General features: G+C 27.0%; 1 protein-coding gene across 5 annotated transcripts in view; it reads right to left on the bottom strand.

The window, feature by feature from the left end:
- The window catches only part of LOC114121090 (small conductance calcium-activated potassium channel protein), a 235440-nt gene that overhangs the window by 85946 nt on the left and 126600 nt on the right, over positions 1–22894 (bottom strand). Inside the window, exon 1 of one of the 5 annotated variants that reach the window (XM_050203985.1) lies at positions 1167–1416. The exons of the other annotated variants lie outside the window; for them this stretch is intronic. Within the exon in view, the coding sequence (XP_050059942.1) occupies positions 1167–1196 (30 nt within the window). The 5' untranslated portion in view covers positions 1197–1416. Of the gene's footprint in view, positions 1–1166; positions 1417–22894 lie in introns of those variants that run through there. 5 annotated transcript variants of the gene reach the window in all.

Below are 22894 nucleotides of genomic sequence, written 5' to 3'. Positions count from 1 at the left end.
GTAGCTAAACCCCTAAAAAATATGTATAGGTACATACCATAAAAATTATTTAATTATTTTATGTGAGATTTTGTTTGAAATTTCTACTTGTAGCTTAATACAGCTAAAAACCTAATGAGCCATAAAGTTAATATTTATGGGTAACAAAAATATTTCAGTCCATTAAAAATATCTTGATGATATACATCACCAGCCAATTTTTGTTTTATTAAAAAAAAAAACGGTTTGTGATAAAAGTCAAATCCTGAATACCTACAACGTGTTTATTATACTTTGCTACTGACATTATATTATTACAATATGATGGTTTTAGTTATCGTAATAATGATCATTGGTATAAAAGCTTGGATGTAATAATAAAGCAATAAATTATTTGTAACTAATAATGATAATGGTACTAAACTGATATTTACTCATCTATTTGTTGTAATTCATATTCTGTGTAAGTCAATTTGCAATAAATAATTTATACTACCTAACTAGACTATTATGGCGCAACAGAAATTTACAGGAGTTGTGTTTTTCATAATCACATTAATAACTAATATAATGTATGATAATATATTATGACGTTATTGGTCACTTTTTACACTATTACTTATTTTATTTATTTAATACTTTGCATTTTTATTATTATTATTCGTTTTTTTTTTTTACAGCGTTTAGTTTTACGATTTGGAAATGTATCGATTACATTGTATAGTTGTACTTGTACTAGTTATAACACTAGAATTAAAACATACGACATGTGTAAGTAAGTACGATCGTATGTATAATTAACAACGCCCACGAGTTTTTTTTTTTATACATCATCTAAAGTTTACACAGACGCAGTGTTTACTGCGCGATCGTGGACGAGTGAGCCAGAAAACAAAATATTGTTTATAAATCATTTGGAAAATAATTATTTTCGTTTTTCCAAACAAACAGTAATAATTGGTTGTACGAGTGTTTAAAACCCAAAATGTCGGTCGAACGCGTGGGCCGGCCGATCGTTTTTAAACGATCGGACGTCGAACCTCACGTAATTTCAGTCACAATAAATGTCATGTTTAAATTATTATTATTAAAATCACTGCCTCGCAGCGTACCGCAAGTCGAGCGCATTACACATATTATATTTTTTTTTTTACGTATATTTATAGTTTTATAAGGTTGCTCTTTACCTCTGTACTTTTGATATAACACAGAAGCATGGACCGGTGTCAAGACATGTTGACGGGGACCAATACGAGGAGGCTGCGGCGACGGTGGTGGCTGCTGTTGTCGCGTATGAGGAGCACGATGACACGGAACGGGTGAGACGGGTCGCGTCGGAGGACGGTGACGAGGACGAGGTCGACGTGGAGGATTTCGAGGAACGGGATGTCGTGTCGGAGGAGGAGTCAACGGCGGTGACGGGTTTCGACGACGACGACGACGGAGTGGTGATGGACGTGGTGGTGATCGCGACGGCAGCGGCGTGACGACGGTGATGACGCGCCGTCATGTCTCGGAGACGCGCTCACGCCACGCACCGGTGGCCGTGCGACGTCGGAGGAGACGGTGGCTGTATCAACTGTGGCACTGTGGACGGCACGCGGACCAACGACGCGGCGGGCGCCGCAACAGACGACGACCACGACGACGACGGCGACAGCGACCGTTGCGTGGACAGCGACGACGACGACGGTCGCGGAAACGGGCGCGACGACGACGACAACGACAGCGACGACGGCGAAGACGACGACGACGACGACGACGGAGACCGCGAGTTCACCGGAGACGACCACCGTCCGGCCAGGGCTATCGCGAAAGCGGCCTTTGACGACGCGATACCGGCGCCCCGGCGCCCCGGCCACCACATCGTCGTCTCGTCGTCCACAATCCGAAGCCGGTGTTATGGATTTGGGTCTGTATAGCGGCGCCGACCTTCGAGTCCGTTGACGACGGTAGAACGGTGGCCGCGAAACCGGTGGCGCGGCGGCCGACCGACGCTCCGAGGATTTCGTTCGTTATAATATTATCGCGACAACGATATTATAATATTTTATTGTCGTTGTTATTGTTGCGTTCGGAACCGCAAAACAAACGACACGAATAAAAATTAATTTTTTTTTCTCTCGAACGAAAAAAAAAATAATAAACAAACAAACCGACTGCTGCTATTCGTACGTCGAGTTTTCTTCGTCGATAATCATTGTAAAAGTCCAAAAAAAAAAAAAACACACACACACACGACCGACGTCCGAAATGTCACACGCGCGTTTGTGTCAAAAAAAAAAAAAACCCGAAATCGGCGTGCGTGTCTCGAGTGCGTGTACGCGGGGGACGCTGTACCCTGACTGCAGGCCGCCGACGCGTCCTACGTTTCGACCCCAACTACGACACACCGCGCGTACACATACGCCACACCTGGCACCGCCACCCGTCCCGCGCGCGCTCTCGGTACAACACATGCGTCCGAGCGACCGTCGTTTTCGGCCGCCGCCGCCGTCGGCGCGCGCGTGCCGGCCGGTCGGAGAAAAGAATATTATATATGTACGGTACGCGGCGCGCGGTGTGCCGCCGACGACGTTTTTCGCGCGGCGCGCGCGAACCGCCGGCGAAAAACGGACGCGCGCGCGCGCGCGCGGCGAGAGCGAGAGCGAGACGACGGAGAGATCCGCGGGTGGACCCCCGCCCCGACGGGGGGGGCGCGAGGTCGTGGGCGGTCCGGAGCCGGGGAGGTGAGAAAAAGAGAGACGGGACGAGAGAGTCGTCGAGAGCGCGCGCCATCCGCCGCCGCCGCCGCCGGTCCACACGCCTCACTACCGCCGCCGCCGCCGCCGCCGCCGTCTTCTTTTTCTTCTTCGTATAATATTATATTCTTCTACGTCCGCGACGACGACGACGACGACGACGGCGGCGGTAAGCCTTCTCTTTCACGATCGCTAGCTATACATCAGCGGCAGAGTAACGCGCACGCTCTCGATTTCTTGCCGAAACACACGGTGTGTGGTCGCGAGAATTATGTTTGTGACAACATGACAGATTAGCGTCGAGGCCGTGCGAGTTGAAAAATTTATACCCCGCTCGCCTGCACGCCGGTAGTACGGTATACAATTGGTTTGCGATTGAAATTTATGGTCGCCGTTCTGTCTCGCGGCCGATTTGGCGTAGGAATTTTTTTTTTTTTTTTTATTATTATTATTATTTCTGATTTTGATACTTCAATCGTTTTCTCCACTCGCCCCCCCCCACACTCGCCACGACACGTCTTATAAAAACGTCGTTATTTCTATTATTATTATTATTTCGTTGCAGAGTATATAATATGAAATAATTGTGTTTTTACCGTCGTCACTCTGTTAACATTTTACGATACTATATTTTATACGTCAGTAATATTATTATGCTATTATTATCGTGCGATAATTATTATCATACGGATAGACTAAAAAATTGTCCGTCTCGCATTAGAAACCGTTTATTCGACGTGACTTATCGCAAAATTCGATTTCAATAAACAAAATTAGATTTTAGTTCCAATCGTCATTTTCATTAACCTAACCGCCTCCGTTATCTTCGCGCGCATATTCAATAATGTCGTAAATACAATGAGTTCATTAAACATTTATGATTTCAATTTTACAGATCGTAACACGGAAAATGCTGTTTTGCACTGACATTGCATTTATAATTAATGTATACACCTGAAATACAATTTATGAATAAACTAAATAGTGAGTTCCATTATCATTATCTAATTATAGTATATTATTCATTCCCAATAAATAAATAATATAAATGTATCAGTAATAACTACATGGTATATTTTAAAATTAAAAACAATAAAACCATACAGTTATAATAAATGCTACGTATTATACGTATAATACAATAATAATTGCTTTTGTTGGAACAATTTTAAATCATTATGAAACTACATATTGACAGTATTATCGTTTAAACATTTACAGTGATGTCGTTTATACTTGTTTTGTAAAAATAACTATAATAATATCAAACTCTTCTAGACATGACAAAAATAGGTACTCTACTCGTTGTATAATTATAACTTAATTTATCTAAATATAAGATTACCTTGATACTTAATTAAACGTAAGGAAATATTTTCTAATGATTATAATCTAATGTATTTCAAATTATATTGTATAATATATAGAAAAATTTGAAAGTAAGTTTAATTTTTTAAAATAGGTTTCGCAATAATAGATGGTGTAAACAGAGTTTATGGATATGGTGCAGTAACTGCAGAATGTTCTCATACTATGTCAATTCTTTATTATTATTGTAGGTATACATAAAAGAACTTAAAAAACTAAAATATCATTATTTGGCATTTTAAAAAACATACAATTTTGATCATATTTTACTAAGTATATGATATTGAAATAGTTCATTTTTCAATATTTTAATAATCGTGCATGTTTGAAATATTATTAAAAAATGCGTAATATTTTGGAGAAAAAAAATTGTATCTATAGTATTACACTAAACGACTAAACTAAGTTAGACACCTGCATTATGAGTATGCAGGATTATTATGACGATACATTTAGCACAAAATGGCTTTGTATTTTGCATTTCCCCCTTAAATGTTATTAAAATCTAATGAAAATTATTCAATATTCTTTGGCACTTAATATTATTAAACACATCATAACATAATTAAATCATTTAAATGTAATATAAGCATAGACATCTGAAATAGTAACTATATTTATATAAAATAAAAATAATTATATTTAATTATTTATTAAAAAATTCATATTAATAAAAAAAAAAAATAATTAATTAATTAATTTTTAATAACATTTTTATTTTTATTAATATTTTTATTTTTATTATATTTTATAATTGTATATAAAATATATTTTGTGTTTCGGATTCTTGTTTAAACCTTTATTTCAATTAATATTTTATGTTAATTTAAAAATTAAATAATTAAAGAGACATGGTTACATTTTATTATCAGTCGAGCCTAGAACATTTAAAATTAAGCGGAAGTCACAAATTGTTTGAGATTTTTCACACATCATTTTTTTTTTGTTATTCCTAAAATACTTTAAACTGTAAGTGTAATTTTTCATTGAAACTCAATTTATGTCAAAATGAAGCCCACTTTGATGTCTCAGTCTTACAAATATACAATATAGTACATTTTTGTTCAACCAATTTCAATTTTCGTTAAAAGTATTTAAAAAAATTGGCCTATTATCAAATTTAAAAGAAATAACATAATTTATGTTCAAACATGTATTTTTATCATTATTTTAGTTTTAAAGTAAATTAAAAGTATTTTTAAATTTAATTATAGATACTTATAAATTGAGAAAAGCCGGCGAGAAACATAGATAATATACTTGTACTACTTTCTTTTAAATTTAATAACAGATACATTTAATTTTTTCTATTAAAAACAAAAAATGGATTCTGTTGAGTACAAATTTTAATTATTGTACATATTTTACAAGACTGCAGAAACTATAAATTCTCGCAACATGAAATTTAATCAAAAGTTAAATATTTAAAATATAATTTTTTTAATGATTAATATTAATAACCGTTTAAAAACTATCCAAATATGTTTTTGTACTTAAAACTAAACATTTATAAACGTAATAATATATTAAACAGCTAATAAAAATCCCTAATTTAATAACGAACAAAAATATTGTGGACGTTTAATATCGTTTTATCAAATTATTATTTAGTCTTAGTATAATGAATACTCGTAATAATTTTATTAAAATTAAGCTGTATTTAAAATAAATTCTTAACTTGAAATATTAAATTATAAAAAATACATTTAAAACCAAATAACTTTATGATTCAGTCAAAGAATAACAATTTTGTACTTAGCTAAAATTTTTTATCTAAATCAGTAAATATTTTATGTTTGATCCTAAAATAAAATGTAAGTCGTAAAATACATATATGCATTTTTTTATGCTGTTACTAGTTCTTTTGAACTTTTTCAAATGCCTTTATAGCCGTAACTCAGAAAATATTTGACATATAGCTTAAAGTGCACGTAACTTATTAATTTTTTCCAGTGTTTTAAAAAATGCAGATCATTTTTTTAAAAATATTTTCCAAGGTTTAAATACAAATATTCATTAAAATTAAAATCGTTACAATTCAGAATATGTTGATAACATCAAAAATTGTATTACATTCTTGAATTAGGACGTTGCTATAATTTATTTTATGATTATAGTAGCCAATGAACCAATAATTAATTTTAAATTAATATTAATGAATCATTATATATTTAAATTTCAGTGTTACTATATACAGTAAATACTAATAATTATTATTAAAATGAGGGGAAAATAAAGAAATAAATGTCATAATAATATGTTATGTAATTAATACATAATTTTCATATTACCAAATGTACCTTTATTTTCAATAATTTTTATTAATCCAAGAAAGTAAGAACATATTTTTATAACTAAAGTATAATATCGTAATACACTTTAGTATGAATAATATAATTACGAAACAACAATAACAATAATAATAATAATAAAAAAAAAATGGAACTATAAAGTTGTCATTAATATAGTATGTAATCAAAACAATTATAAAAAATGGTATAATAAATTTAATTAAATAATGATAGAAGTTCATAAATTACTTCTTTTTTATATTAATTGAAAAAAATAATAAATCACTGATAATATTTATTTTCATAACGTGACTAATTAAAGATAATTATTAATTAAACTTTTTATTTCATACTTGAAAAATATGTATGCCAGTTAAAGAAATTATGGAATTTATTTTGTATTGAATGTTTGATTATCACTCTCTAGTTAAATTATATTAATATTTTCAATCTATTTTGATATTTTATGTATTTAAATATTTTAGTTTAATAAAACATTTGTTTATTCTTTATTGTGTTACCTTTATGTTACCGACATTTTCATTTATATGAATTCTACGATTTAAAAGGTTTAAACGGTGAATCTTGTATCTAAATAAGTTATTAATACATTTAATTGAAAATCTGGGTATAGAAATATTATATATCTCATATTCTCAATTTATTGGTCAAACTCTAAAACTAACTAATATATTAATTAAATTATAAACTAAAATTAAAGTGTTTAAAAAAATATATTTTTGAGCTTTTTAATATTTTAATTACTGTAATATTTTCTATAAAAAGTTTTAGTAAATTATATCTCAAGACAAAAGCTAATTGACAGAAAAAAGTTAGTTTTTGTTTATTTAAATTGTTATTCGAGTTTTCAGAGTCAGAGTGTATTATTATATGTTGAAAAATAATTGTGTCAACTAAATAGTTTTAGAAAATATCCGTCTAAAATAATAAATAAGCAATTCATAAAAATAACGACCTTCAACTAAAATGCAATTTCTGAGTAGGTCAGCGAATGAATACAATATGAGTGGCTAGCGTAACCCTAAATACGTGCACTATATATTTTTAAATAATATATAAATACATAATATAGGTATATTATAAGCACACTTTGAAGTGTGACTTACAAGTGACATAATGTATTTATTTTTATAATAATATTCCATTTATGTTATAGCATTATAAAAATATTTAATATTGTATGTGTCCATGTTACATTTCGTGATAAATTAAACAAAACTATTTATTTATAATATCGTACAGCACCTATATTATCGTGTTTTGAGTATGTGTTGTGGACAAAATAAACGTGTATTTTCACTAATATTTTATTGCGTGTTATGGTTATTCTTAATTTGTTGCTAACCAAAAGGTATATTAGATTTATAAAGAAAAGACAAAATATTTATAAATCACGAGAATTTTGTATTTGAACAAGTGAAAAGTTGATGGGTAATTGATAATATAAATCTATATTGTTAATATTTTTGTTTTTAAAACACATATTATAGAACTTTTAAAAGTAGTTGAAAAATAATATTTCCTAGCTAACTAAATTAGGTGTTAATATTATTTATTGTATAATTACATACTTATTTATTTTTTTCATTTACTTCCCAGTGACCTAATATTTTCTATAATTCAACTCAACTTTTTATACTTCTTTTAATGACCGAATAGATAATACATTATATTTTAATTATTTTTACGGTAATATAGTGATTATAGGACTTTGCAAGTAAATTTAATGCTGAAATATGTATTTTTTCAAACATAAAAGATAATATTATAAAAGTTAATTATTATAAAATAGAATGAACAAACAATATTTATAATATCAAAAATAAAACAAAATATTTTTCAATTTATTTATTTTATTTTTTTAAACAATTAATTAAATGACGTCCTTGTATTAAAATAAGTAATATCATTCGTAGTAAGTTTTTGTGGTTTATGATTTAATTTTAGGTATAAAAATAAACTCGGTATTATTAACACTTATAGTTTTTAAGTAGACTTGAGAATTTTTCTTTTTTTCAGATTTATTTAACTTTAAATAAGGATTTGTCAAGTAGAAAAATTACATTTGAGTGCCCTGTTACTATTTAAGGGTTGGTGAGAATTTTTAAACGGAGAATAATATAAACAGTTTTTAATTTAAAAATAATCATTATTGTTTTTGAATTATTTACATATAAATTAATTTTTTAAACTAAAAATCAGAAATTTAATTTAAAAGAAATATCAAAATATTAATTAAATATCTTTAATTGTTGAAGTTTAAATTAGCATTTTCTTTAATGGTTTTGGTCTTAATCTACTTTTAGCTATTTATTATTTTTATTTATGAAGAATAAAATTAAAAATATTTCAGTATGATATGAATTACAAATATTTTTTATTGATTTTTAATGTTTGTTTTTGAATTCTTGTATAATACATAACGTTTATTATATCGTAACAAATGTATAACATAATTAAATATTTTTTTCATAAAAATATTATGAATAAATTGTATTTATCGTTAACTCTGTGAATGATAAGCATCAAACTTATACATTTAATTGTTTGATATAATATAATGATATAAAAACAAAAAAAAACTTCATGAAGTGTAGTTTTATAGGTATATCAATATAGTTATTCAACACTGAAGTTTAATATTTTTATTTAAATAATTTTAATAAACTGTATCAGGTTAAGTAGAAAATAATATTTCCAATTTGAAATAATATATTACAAAATTAATAGTTCTAAGGTATTTTAATATTAATGAATACATTTTAATAAAAGTGTTTTTGCAATATACTTTATTTATTTTCTTTTTTTCTTTTTATACAATATCTGAGCAAACTACAATACAATGATTAGTTATGATTCCAAAATGCACAACAAACAAAAAAATATTTCACAAAATGATTGTTTGAATTGTTTTCATAAACAAATTATGTCCATAACCTTATTATCGACTAGAATATTTTGAGTGTAAACATTGTGTGTGCATCAAAAGTTAGAAACTATAAGTCTCGGGGTTTGCCAAAAGTTATGTATAATAATTAGTTGTTTCATCCGAGGGGGCCGCTTTTTCATCCAGGGTTTAGAGGTTACCAAACATACTATCCAACGGTGTATAAGGTTTTCATTATTATTATTAAATATATATTATAATATATGCATATTTTTCGAAAAGTACACATAATTTAAATAGTGTGAATCGTTGCACAGACCTTTGGGTTTTGCAACTTCCACACATCCTTCGAGTTCACATGAATCTTCAATTTTTGTAAAACGATCAATAAAAATAATTGACTTAAATCGATTTCGTATTTTTTTTTTTAAGCCATTATCATGGTCACCGGAAACAAGAGCGGCTGATGTAAGTGACCGATTTGGACCAAGTCCACGTTTTGGTTGGTATATGCGTTTGATACCGAAACGATGCTTATGTGCGTAGGTTTTAATTAAACGCGAAAAAACCGGGCGTAATTGCAGGACGGTCGATTTAGTCGTGCTGTGTCGAAAACGAACGCTTTGCAATGTACAATGTTCATATATATTATGTGTATGTGTGTTTGTTTTTATTATTATTATTTTTTTTTTTTTTTGGCTCCACCGTCCAATTACGGTTTCGGTAGGTACTTTTTGAAGCCATTCCTCCTAAACCATCAGCTTTCCAGATAACGTTTGTCTGAAAACCAGCGTTGAATAAACACGATGCCCCTTAGTCTAAACCGATATGGGACGTGTGGTCTAACAAATCTACACTAACGCAATGTGTTGTTATTCCATGCAAGCAAATATTCATATATTTTGTAACATTATGTTATAATATTATAATATTATTAAGTATTTATATTATGATTGCGAATATCGTCGAATTAAAATTAATTTACTCTTTAAGGTTATTTTTCGCCGACCTATCGTAATTATAATTTAGTTTAACTATAGTGTAAGACTGTTTTAAATTATAATATACTATATATCGATGAAAATGTAAATTTATAGTTATGTTAGATGATGACATACTGCAGTAGAAAAATATCGATTGGAGGTCCCCAATCGGCTATAACACTTTTAATAATATTTTACTGTAACATTTTAATTGCGTTAATTTTTATCATTAGCTGTATTAATAAAATACATTTATAGTATCTAAAATTGTTCAATTTAATTTATAAAAGAATAGTAGAAAAATAATACTTAAACTACACCAAAATATATACAAGGATAAAAAATTGATCAATTTTCCATTAAATAAATTAATGTTTTAGACTAATTTATTACTTATATAGAGCAACGTTTATTGAGATTTTGACGCAAATTGTGTATAAACTTCGTTATAAATTCTATTAAACTTTTTAATCTAAATATGTCCCATTTTAAAGAACATAGCTTAAAACAAATTATTTCTAAATATAGTACAACATTAGAAAATAAATAAATTAATCAGAAATCTGAAGAAAGAATATTTTAAAATAAATTAATTGGAGTATTTTGATTATATTTAAACTGAAGTTAATAATTGTATATAAGTAACTAGTTGGTACTTGTATTTTTAATTATAAATTATAATTATAAATATATGCAGTAAATAAGATTTGTTTCTAACTATAAAAATACTATAAATTAAATTAAATACAATAAAAAATAAATAAATAAATAAATAATTAAATCGTGATGTAGATTTAACCAAAGTTTATGAAATTATCAAATAAACTATTTTATTTCAAAATACGAGTAAAAGGGAGAAATCGTGATCAAGTTTAATATTATAAGTTATAACCGAAAATAATTTATTTCCCAGATGTCTTGACTTTCTCATTAATTTTATAATAACACACTATATAAGAAATGACAAGTAAATATTGTGCCTGCGTTCTGTTAAACTAATAAATGTCTCACTACTTCTTGTATAGTTAGTGAATACGATACATTATATTTCTCTATGTGTGTTATGCAAACAGCGTTCAATGAGAAATACTAATAACATTTTTAATAGCATGAAATATAAATACGAGGACGGAGGAAGTACGAAACCGTCAATAAGAATATACAATCAAGTATTGATACTATGTATCGAATGTATATGATTACAAAAACCATTTGAATTTAATGTTAGTGTTTTATTCAAATGGGATTTATTTTAGTTGGGTTGCCAAAATCGTATTTGAAGAAAATTTGGATGCTAAGTTTCTAATACTGTTTATGTTTAGATCTACAAAATATTGTCCGAATGATGAGGCTGTTCAATGTAAGAGATTACAACGATCGTTTGGGGCTACATTCACAAATAAATTACTAACCCACAAAGGATGGAAAAGACAATAGTTGAAAATCAAAATGTACCCATGCTAGTATTCTACATTCAAATGTAGACAATGGATACTACAAATTAAATTTCGCAAAAAACTATAATAGAAACATTTTCATATGATATTTACTCTTCTGAGCTAAAAAAAATTAACATGATGCAAAACACAATATTTGGTAAAATAATAGTCATATAGATTATGTTCGTGTTATTGCGGTATCACGTAACTACATTGAAAGAATAATTATAATTTCCTACTCCATGGTCAAACAATGTCTTTTAAATAAATATTTATGATTTGTATTTTTTGTTTTCATTTGATAATAATTAAAACAAAATGCGATGACCACATGGTATAATAAAAGTGATTTAAACATAAATTAAAAAATATGTGAACGAGATGTTATAGCAGTAAAATTTCTGAAACTATAATAATATACGCGATTCTACGGGTAAAATAATTTATTTTTCTTGTGCCATATTATTATTTTAATGCGTTTCACTGTACGCCGAAATAGCGATTTAACAAAAACATTGCCATTAAAGGCGTATCGCAAAATGCGCATCTGTCGTTTAAGCCGCAGATTTTGGATACCGGCAACGTCGAACGACTGTTAGTTTTATAGCGATCAAAACGTTGAAGAAATGTGGATGTGAACGGATTATCGCGTTATCCTATAAATGTGTGTTTTATTTTGTGCCACGCATTTCCCATACGCCTAAATATTTAAAAACATTGAAGTCATCCAATATTATCGCATCTACAAAAAAGTGTATTGTTAACATTATTGAATGATTGAGAAATAAATAATTATTATTATCTGGAAATTGTTTCGACGAAACGGTGTATTTTTATACTTCAACTACATCTATAATCTATTATTTCTTGAATCGACAACTATTTTATAAAAGTATAGAAACATAATATTAAAATCATATTGCACATGGACCACAATATATAATGTTGATACACTAGATACCATGTGAATAAATTGTAAATAATATTTTAACCTATAAAAAAGTACATTTTATAATTATATAATATATATATGTTGTATATTAGGTGTGGAAAGTAAAATTGAAGACAATTTCAAAGTCAATCAGCTTTTGTTCAAATGTATTCTTATATATTCAGTAGCTTCTATAAAAAATCCAAATGATCATGTTAAACAGTAGTTGTATGTGTTTTTCTAACTCCTCAATGGAAAAATAAACTCAGTAGATCTTAATTAAAAAAATTATATATGGCAGTCTTTAATATATATCGACGATTTCATCCACAATAGATATATTATTTCATCAGAAAATAATTATTGTGGTATAGATATTATTTCATAACTATAAATAGTCAAAACCAAAGAGCAATAATTTAGAATACAGTATTATAATTATATGAATATATGACCCAAAATTAGGATTCAAACTTTATTTAATCTAATATGTTTTAGATTAGGTTGTTCCTACACCTAAAACGTAGTTAAAATAAAATATTTTAGTTAAAATAATAATAATAATAATAGTGTTATTTATATTAAAATAAAAAACGAATTGTTAAATTTTCATTTCAATCTGATATTTTAGGTTAGACGTCATTAAAATTAATTATACGATCAAGAAATAATAAATTAGTCTTTGTTTATAAAATATACGGGTAGATGTGATTTTCACAAGATCAGTACAATTGCAATCACAATAATTAATCATAATTTATTTACATAATGCTTGTTATAAAAATATATGTTACGTAAAATTTATCTTTGTAAGTAGTTCGCAATTAAAAACTATTTGTTTTATCGTAAATTCGTTACCAAGGCCCGAAAATATCCAAGACGTAAAAGTATCAAGTTACCAATTAGTTCTTTGAGTTCATAAACAAAAGTACATCTAATTTAAGTCTAATAAGGCTCTACAGGTTTCTGCGACCACGTTTAAATTATCGTTAAAGGGTTTAACGTACATTGGTAGGTATTAACTTTATTTATATATTATATATTAATAAATTACTAGTTATGTTTATACTACACATGTTAGAAAAAAAAACAAAAAAGCATTTAAGCAAACATTAAATATAATAAATATATATTAATCACCGTGATATTTTATAGATAATAGTATATATCGTCATTAAAATGTAAAAAATCTATATTGCAATACAGTCACCTCACAAATTTTTGTTTTTAAATTATATAAAGTAATAATCATAATAAATTATTAATAAGTAAAATAGGTAATAATACAAATTATTTTTTTCATGTACAACCGATTGGCGATTTCTGACCGATTTAACATAAAACCATCAATGAAATGATAAAAATTAAAATAGAATTTGCATTAAAAACGTTAAGCTTGGATCCAAATTTTGACGTGGTAAAATAATATTTAATTAGATTCAAGATAAGAAAAACATCGATGTCACGTCAACAAAATCGACTTAATTAATGGAATATATTTTTTTTTCATTCAATCATAATTAATATATGTATATTTTTTTAAATATTATTTCTTAAAATAATAAAACATAATAATAATTTTTTATTTATATTAATAATTGAATCTATAGAACAATACAATTTTGCTATAGAAGTAATTACTTTGAAACGTTTTGCATTGTCGATAATTAAATTAATATCTCAAATAGCAATTTTATTGTTATTCTTAAAAATATCTATATTCTATTATTTTATAAATAAACTTAATGTTTTTTTTCTTTAAAAAAATGCCAATACGAGTTGCTGTTTCTTCAGATAATAATAATTGTTAATTGATTTGCAGGTCTAAGTGTAACTTTGAATCGAAGAACTTCATATTTTTCATTAATTTTAATATTTTTTTTTCATTCAATCATAATTAATATATGTATATTTTTTTAAATATTATTTCTTAAAATAATAAAACATAATAATAATTTTTTATTTATATTAATAATTGAATCTATAGAACAATACAATTTTGCTATAGAAGTAATTACTTTGAAACGTTTTGCATTGTCGATAATTAAATTAATATCTCAAATAGCAATTTTATTGTTATTCTTAAAAATATCTATATTCTATTATTTTATAAATAAACTTAATGTTTTTTTTCTTTAAAAAAATGCCAATACGAGTTGCTGTTTCTTCAGATAATAATAATTGTTAATTGATTTGCAGGTCTAAGTGTAACTTTGAATCGAAGAACTTCATATTTTTCATTAATTTTAATATTTTTTTTTCAGTTAAAATGTCTTGATAAAAGTCAATAAAATTTTCCATTACTATTTTATATATTATGGTACATGCTGTATATATAATAGAATAGAAAAAAATTTGTGTTACAATTTTGTTTTTTTTTTTCATAATATTTTGTACTTTTTTTTAAATTTGTGTTATTTTTTTTCCATAAACAGTGTTGATGTAAAACTCAGTGAGAGTTAGATCACTAAAAAAAGTGTCTCTTTTTTGATCTTTAAAACAGTCACATAATCAAATCGTATCTAAAAGACTATCAGATATTTTTAAAAGAAAAACAAAAGTGAGATCATTACTTTTTTAACAAAATATCTTCAGTACGATATTTTAAGATCAACGATTAATTATTAGATTCTAGTAATTATTTTTTCCGCGTTGATCAAAGCGAAACGAGACTAGTTTACTATGATCTTCGCCGTTCGATCACTCATTGTAACTTGTTTGAGTAATTTAGTTCTTTCTCACAACGTTTCAAGATAAATGTACGCTGTTCGTATAAAGTTCACTCGTGAAATTATAGACTCGATATAATACGTATGTTTGGTTCAAAAATACCCGAGTACAGTGGCGTCCCAATGTATAATATTATATTATATACACACAAAACCTACGAGATTTCTAGTCAGGTACCCATGGTATAGAATATTATGATATAAGTGTTGGACTTATAATACTTGACGTATTTTGGTACAAGCACCAGTTATATACTATGACCGTCTGTATTATATGTAGTGTCGTACAGTTACAATTATGATACTCGCTTGAGGCAGGCATTTTTCCCACGTGTATTTCCTCGTAAATCACTATCGACACGTATATTAGTACACGCTGACAAAGCATAATATAGGTACTATATTGTTTATTAAGTATTCTCAAATCTATTTTTTTTTATTTTTCAATGAATTCTGATATTTGAAAATTTTAAATCTACTTAATTAATAGTATATTTAGAATTATAGAAGTTGTCTATACTACGTATAAGACTGTTTTATGACAGTAAAAACTTCGGTTTTTTCACATGATCCCCCCCCCCTTTATAACTAAGACATTATTAAATAATTATTATTCTTTAGGTAATTTATTCAACAATTTTTCCTAATTTACTATTTAAACAAATAGTTGTTCAATTGTTCATACATTCAGGATAAAAGCCTTTAAAAATAGTTAAACAAAAATATAAATTAGATGTAAAATTATACCTAGTATCATTTATTATACTTTGACTGTTTTTAAAATTAATTATAAATGTTGTTAGATTAATATTAATTACTAACATTTTTAAGTCATTATAGTTTTTATATCTTCCACGCCCATCGTCATAAACCTTTATCCTTCAAATCAAAAATTAAATATGGAACTCAAAAATTACTCATTTGAGTATTAATTTTGATGCTTAAAATTTTTTAGTGAAAATAGTTAGGTGAAGTTAGTAAAGTGGTAATTATTTGAAAAACAAAAATATTTACCTCTTCAGGACAATTGTTAAGTAGTAAAAATAATTTCTAGCACTTGAAACTATGGTATTTAAGTATATTTAAACGGAATTTGAAAAAAATTGGGTGAGCATTTTTACTAAATCATCCTATAAACATACGTTCTTTACATGTACATATTGTAATAAGCTGTAATATACCGTACTAAATGTATTATTATTATATTAAATTATATATATATATATATACAATATATAGGTACATAATAATATTATGTAGGCCAATTGCTTCAAGAATTGCATAAAAACGCCTCGACACTTATTTTGTAATAATAATAACATTCATAACGATATTTATCGAGTTACGCACGGTAATGATATTATTGAATATGCATTGTGTATAGTATACGAACGAGACATGCCATCGATAATATCACGTTAATTATTACTAGCGATCATTGTATTTTCCAAAGGTGAAAAGTTACACCCCTTTTTGTAATAACTATAATATTATGTTGCATACCTACCAAAACACAGTCATGCGTATGTAGGCTGTAGATATAATGCTCGATTTTTACTACTACAGTCTTTATGTGAATAACGGTATTAAATTATGCACAAATAATATCCTAAATGTATTGAATTGTATTATGATTAGTGATAATTATAATTTAGATTTTAGATTTCAGTATATTATATATACGCTTGTCACTTACACAAAGTACTGGTTGTTAAACTTTGTTTCCTTGTTAATAGTAGATAATTATAATTAATCGCGAGTGGGCAGATAAAAGATTTAATATATAAAAGCAGAAGTCCTGATTGAATCATTCATAATTACGTATCGTCAAGACAATGAAAATTAGAAACTAGAAAGCTAGAAACTTTAAATGTACCATCACACCACCATAGAGGGATACTAGGGATGAACTGAAAAAATAATTTTCAAAATTTGAATTTTAAAGGAGTACTTAAGCAGTGATTTTCTAGCTCATGAAAAATGAATATTTTGTTGTTTATGTAGTGTTGCCATTAGTTACACAAAATAAATTAGTTAATATGATTAGATATAATATAAGACTTGTATTTTGTATTGGTAAAAACTACCTAACATTACTGTGTTAAAAATCTGTGTAGCTACTTACATTTAACGAATTTTAAGACAAGGTAAATCTAAAATTATTTGATTCGCCATGGACTACGCCGTGTAGGATCAGATTCTATATTATAAAATATAAAAGGCACGACTTAAATAGCTCTACAACAAAACGAACTACTAAAAAACAAAACAGACAAAATCATAGCCTACATTACGTTGACTAAAAGAAAATGTATATAAATATGTTAACTGTGTTTTCATTATATACGTATAAATAAATACGTTTAAAAAAATAAATAATAATAATATAGCCATAATTTAAGTGTTTACTGAAAAAAAAAAACAATAAATTCAAACAAACTGAAATCTATTTAATTAATAATTATTTATTTACAAGCTGATAATAATATGATACTATGATAAGTTTTTTACCTATATAGATTTAATGATTTCATTATAAAAACCAACATCAGAGTTAATTCTAATATTTGAATTTGCAAAAAATAAAGGAAAAACTGTAGGTATATACAAAACTATAATATGGAAATTGAAAATCAAAACTAGAAATATAAAACAAAAATAATGATAATCTCGTGAGAATCTTTATTTCTTAGTGACGTCAACGGGATCGGCTACAAGGAAAACTAAAGGATGATCAAACTGCGTAGATTATTAATAAATATAATAGAAGGTCATCGTTACGCCGGTTTGTTACTGGGCGCCATCGATTTATATATTATGCGGTTATTTTGTGCTTCAGAAACGACGATGTCAACATTTTAACAATTCGATTGCATTTGACATTATTGAGCATCGGATTTCATAATTTTTTTGGGTTTATAGACGACGAACGCAGTGGGCAGAGTTAAAATTAACGAATATAGATTTTAGCTCTTCATTTGCGCGTTGAAACTTTTAATGAATTAACCGTGTAGGTCGGAATGTACGTCAATATAACACTATTCTATATCTCGTGTTAGAAGGTTTATTATTAATTGACGACATAGGTGTTTTAAATTATGCCGCAAACGAGACTTCGGTGAAAAATCTGCGCCGTAATTGTGGTCCCAATTTGGCGAAAAGAGGATTCGAGCGATTAATCAATAGCACCTATCTGTAGAGATACATGTCGCACGCACGTGTATCGTATTTCAAAGATAATCTCAATCGAGATTGGGTTTCAATCACAAAACGATGGTACAAGTTGTCAAAAAGTGATGTAGTTCTCATTGATATTATAGAACATTGTCGACTATAATATAACGTTTCGAGACTTTCAAGTTTCAGTTTTACGTCGGGTTAGATATTTATTTTTTAATTGGCTAAAACTTTATTTGTGTTTCATTGAATCAAAATATTGTCTTTAAACACTGGTATGCATAAATTCATAAATACTGAATATTTAATACAGCCGAGTGCTGAGTAAAATAATATATATTCGTAGAATATGTTTTTTTAATTATTATTATTATTATTATTTTTAATTTATCTCTTCCGTTTTAAAATAATTTACAAATAATTCGATTATTAAATTTTCGCATTTCTGTTGTATAAAATTTGTATTCATCACATAATAATAGAAATAAGTATTACTATATATTTTGAAATCTATTAATTTCTTTAACTTTAAATATTTAAAGTTCCATATTTTCTTGATGTTGATTTATAACTTGTTTTTAAATGTACGTTCATTAATTCATGCTATTATTTCATTAAGATTTTCCGCTACAACATTTTACATAATTTTAACAATATGATGTAACACTTTTAAATTATTTAAACTATCAACAATAGTAATATATTAATCATAATATTATATATATATATAATATATTGCACAATATATGGTGTAAAAATAAATGTTTATGATGATAATATTGCTTATAGTAATATCTTGTAGTGAAGGAAACAACCATTTAACTTGAATTTTTTTAATATAAATTGGCAACAACTAAAATAATAATTGAATTTTGCGTTAAGGCTATGGATTTTTATTTAAAGTCTTGTTTCAGTTAAGTATAATTACTTTCGTTCCGTTTTACCCCTCAAACAATTAACATACAAGCGGCTACGCCTTTTTCCATTAGAAAAGGTCACTGCAGGGTACATAGTCTTAAATGGACGATTTTAAAAGGTCGTAATATTTTTTTAAATACCAAGCAGTTGATTAACATGAGTAAATTAATTATATTTTGAAACCATTTGTGTTTACGGTATAAATCATTTTATCCACATTTAAAGCGAAGATTTAATGAAATAAGTATAATTTGTAAACACAAAATGTTCGAAATGAACGTTTACGATTAAAGGTAAATGTAACTTTAATATTATTCAATAACTATTGATGAATCAAAACATCACCAAAATAAATTACAATTTTTGTTATTGAAACCAATTATCAATTTAAAATAAACTAGAAAAAATTGTAAAATAATTACATATATATTTTAAAAAAAAAAAAAAAATGGAATATAGATTTTTTATTTTATTCTGATTTTCACACATTTGATGTTTTTGAACTAAATAAAATCACCAAAAGTATAATGATTTTTAATTAGTGATACAAGTCGATATTTTTTAGTTTAAATAAAAATATAAAATTTATCGAACAAGAACTTTAAGTGTTTAATAATAACTAAATTATTTTAAACGTTGATTGGTAAATTAAATTGTGTTCGAAAATTACGTGTAAATAAAATTTACGTATCAATTTTATTTTTATTACCAATTTAGTGAAACTATATCTATTTTAGTTGCGTATATTTGTGAAGCTCACAATCGAAATAAATATTAGCTATACCAAGTATTAAATATTTTTCAAAACCATTATTTTCACCTACACATTTTTAATATTCCCTGAGTGCACCTTGAAAAGTTTTTGAAGCAATAAATTACTGACCACTATATTTATGTACTTTAGACCGTTCATGCACAATATTCGTACATGAAGTGGTCGAGAAGTATGGTCTGACATAAATGACGGCATTTCGTATGCATGAAGTGGTCAGTTACTCTATTTAGATTTTAAAAAGACCCTTTTCCTATTTTTGAATTTACTAATTAAGTTTCCGGCATGTTGATAATATGTATCGTTGATGTCATAAAAAACACATGTTTAAATTACTCCAAAACGATTTTATAATTATTAAAAAAGATCAAAAATACAAGAAGGATAGTAAAGTTGGTAACTCTCTGCTGTACTATAGGAATCGAGTGGATCTCGAATATAGAATAGGTCATTATAATGGGTGTGTTAAATTTGAACCCAATGATAGGTATCATTCTATACGAAAAAGAATTCTGAATGGAAATATAATATATTTTCCAACAAGTTTCTACGACTAGTAATTTTCAATTATGAAAAAAAATCTAAAACTATTAATTGATCTAAATGGTGTACACGAAAACCGATAAATATAATATATAATATTACTGAATAACAATACATTTTAAAACAAAAAATTCATTACGTTACATTATAGATGTTGTAACTTTATTTTGCTATACGTTAATAATATTTATTTTGATTTATCATATGGATATGGCAACGCCCTTCCGACCGAATTTCGTAATTGTTATAACATACTCCAAATGTTTTTAAAGTTACAAATTAAAAACTAACTGAAGTGCATTAGGTATATATAATTAATTAAACTTAGTTGATTTTTATATTTTTATAATATTATAAAATACAGCATGCAACCATATTAAAAGTAAATTATATAGGATAACCATAATTATTAATTATGATTATTACGTAGTATGTTTTTAATGTATTGTATATTGATGAAGCTAATATTTTCAATGTGGATAATTTATACAGACAATTTATTTCTTGATGAATGTTTAAATTAATATGCTCAACAATAAACGTGAATTACAGATTATATACGCTTGAAATAACAAGTTGACTATTAAGTGTTTAGTTTTAATACGGTGGATTATATTTTTTACATTAAATAAATCGTATGTTGTAAAAACGCAAAAGTAGTTCTTTCGTATTGTACACTCAAGTTATTTAACTTGAAAATACTCATAATATTATATCAATACCGTTATTTTTTTATTATTAAATCTGGCTTAAATTTATTGCCTGGAAAGACTTGATTGAAACAGTATATGCTAAAGTTTTGGCAGGGGTCCTAATTTGTATCCCAAAACTCATACAGGTCAGATAATTAGCTCCAAGACCAATATATCTTACTTTTAAAGTAGAAATACGATTAAATATATTAGGTGTTTTTATAAAAAATATATTGTGTGTAATACTTTTGTATATCTATAATTTATCTATCTATATTATATTTTATTTTATTTGTGTATCATAATACCTAATCAATAGGGCTCGGAATTTAAAGCATATGCTTATTTTTTTTATACAATATGAGATAGAAATCTAATTTTAATACATAAATTCGTTTCACGTCATTCTGATTCCAAATAAACCAATTTATTTTTACTTTTTTAAAAATGTTTTTTTTTTTTTGGTTATTTCAACTGAAAATTTTTTATATGTTTATTATGCTACTATAGTAAAAATAAAAAACTAAATTAATTAGAAACGTAAAAACCCAAAATGCGGACTAAATGTTTATATTTGATTATTATTGTTTTCGTTATCGGCTTTATTAAATGTATTGAACGTATAGATTGTCGATATACATATTATAGCCTGCAGTACCTATATGGCCAGTATACTTATAACATCGATATCGACCATTTCAAAAAGTTGAGATTTAGTGTTGTAATATTAGAAACCTTTTGTATGAAGTATGCACCGATCACTTCAATGGATGTAGAGAGTTCGTTTTCTATGTTAAATGTTGAATATTCTGTCGGACAATAGAGTCCGTTTCACTACTAGAAACCTAGGTAAGTACATAGTAATATTTTTTAATTTTTAAATTTATTTCTATAACTAGTTCGTGTTAATATTTAATCACGATTTTTTTTAAAAAAAATAAATATACTTATTTTTTGATTTTTTAAAACAACCGTGTGCTTTTTTAGTTGCTTATTATGCTTTAAAATCTAAGCCCTACTAATCATATAAGAATTAAAGAAACAAAATCTGATAACTAATAGTTGTTTCAGATTTTATTTTAGTTATAGATAACTAAAAATATAATAGTTTTGATAATACTAGAGACTGTAATATTAATTTAGTTTATAACAAGGTTTTGAAAACCTATATCACGTAGTTACCTACCTACCTATATCATGTTGATGAATGTAAATAAGAAATTAGTCCTCTACCATATTAAATATATATTTTGTGTAGATAAACTTCGAATTTTTCCGATACTCGTTATTTAGATCCATACTATTTTTGATAAATAATTTACTTGTTAAATCGAATGTTAGTTAAAAATTAATTTTAAAATTTTTATTTTTAATTTAAATTAATTAAACCGTCATCTATAAGCAGTAGTCATATACACAAACA

This window comes from Aphis gossypii, chromosome 3, assembly GCF_020184175.1.
Source record: "Aphis gossypii isolate Hap1 chromosome 3, ASM2018417v2, whole genome shotgun sequence".
NCBI classification, from domain to species: domain Eukaryota; kingdom Metazoa; phylum Arthropoda; class Insecta; order Hemiptera; family Aphididae; genus Aphis; species Aphis gossypii.
Note: the sequence above shows the minus strand (reverse complement) of the source record. Positions and strands in the feature narration are given on the sequence as shown.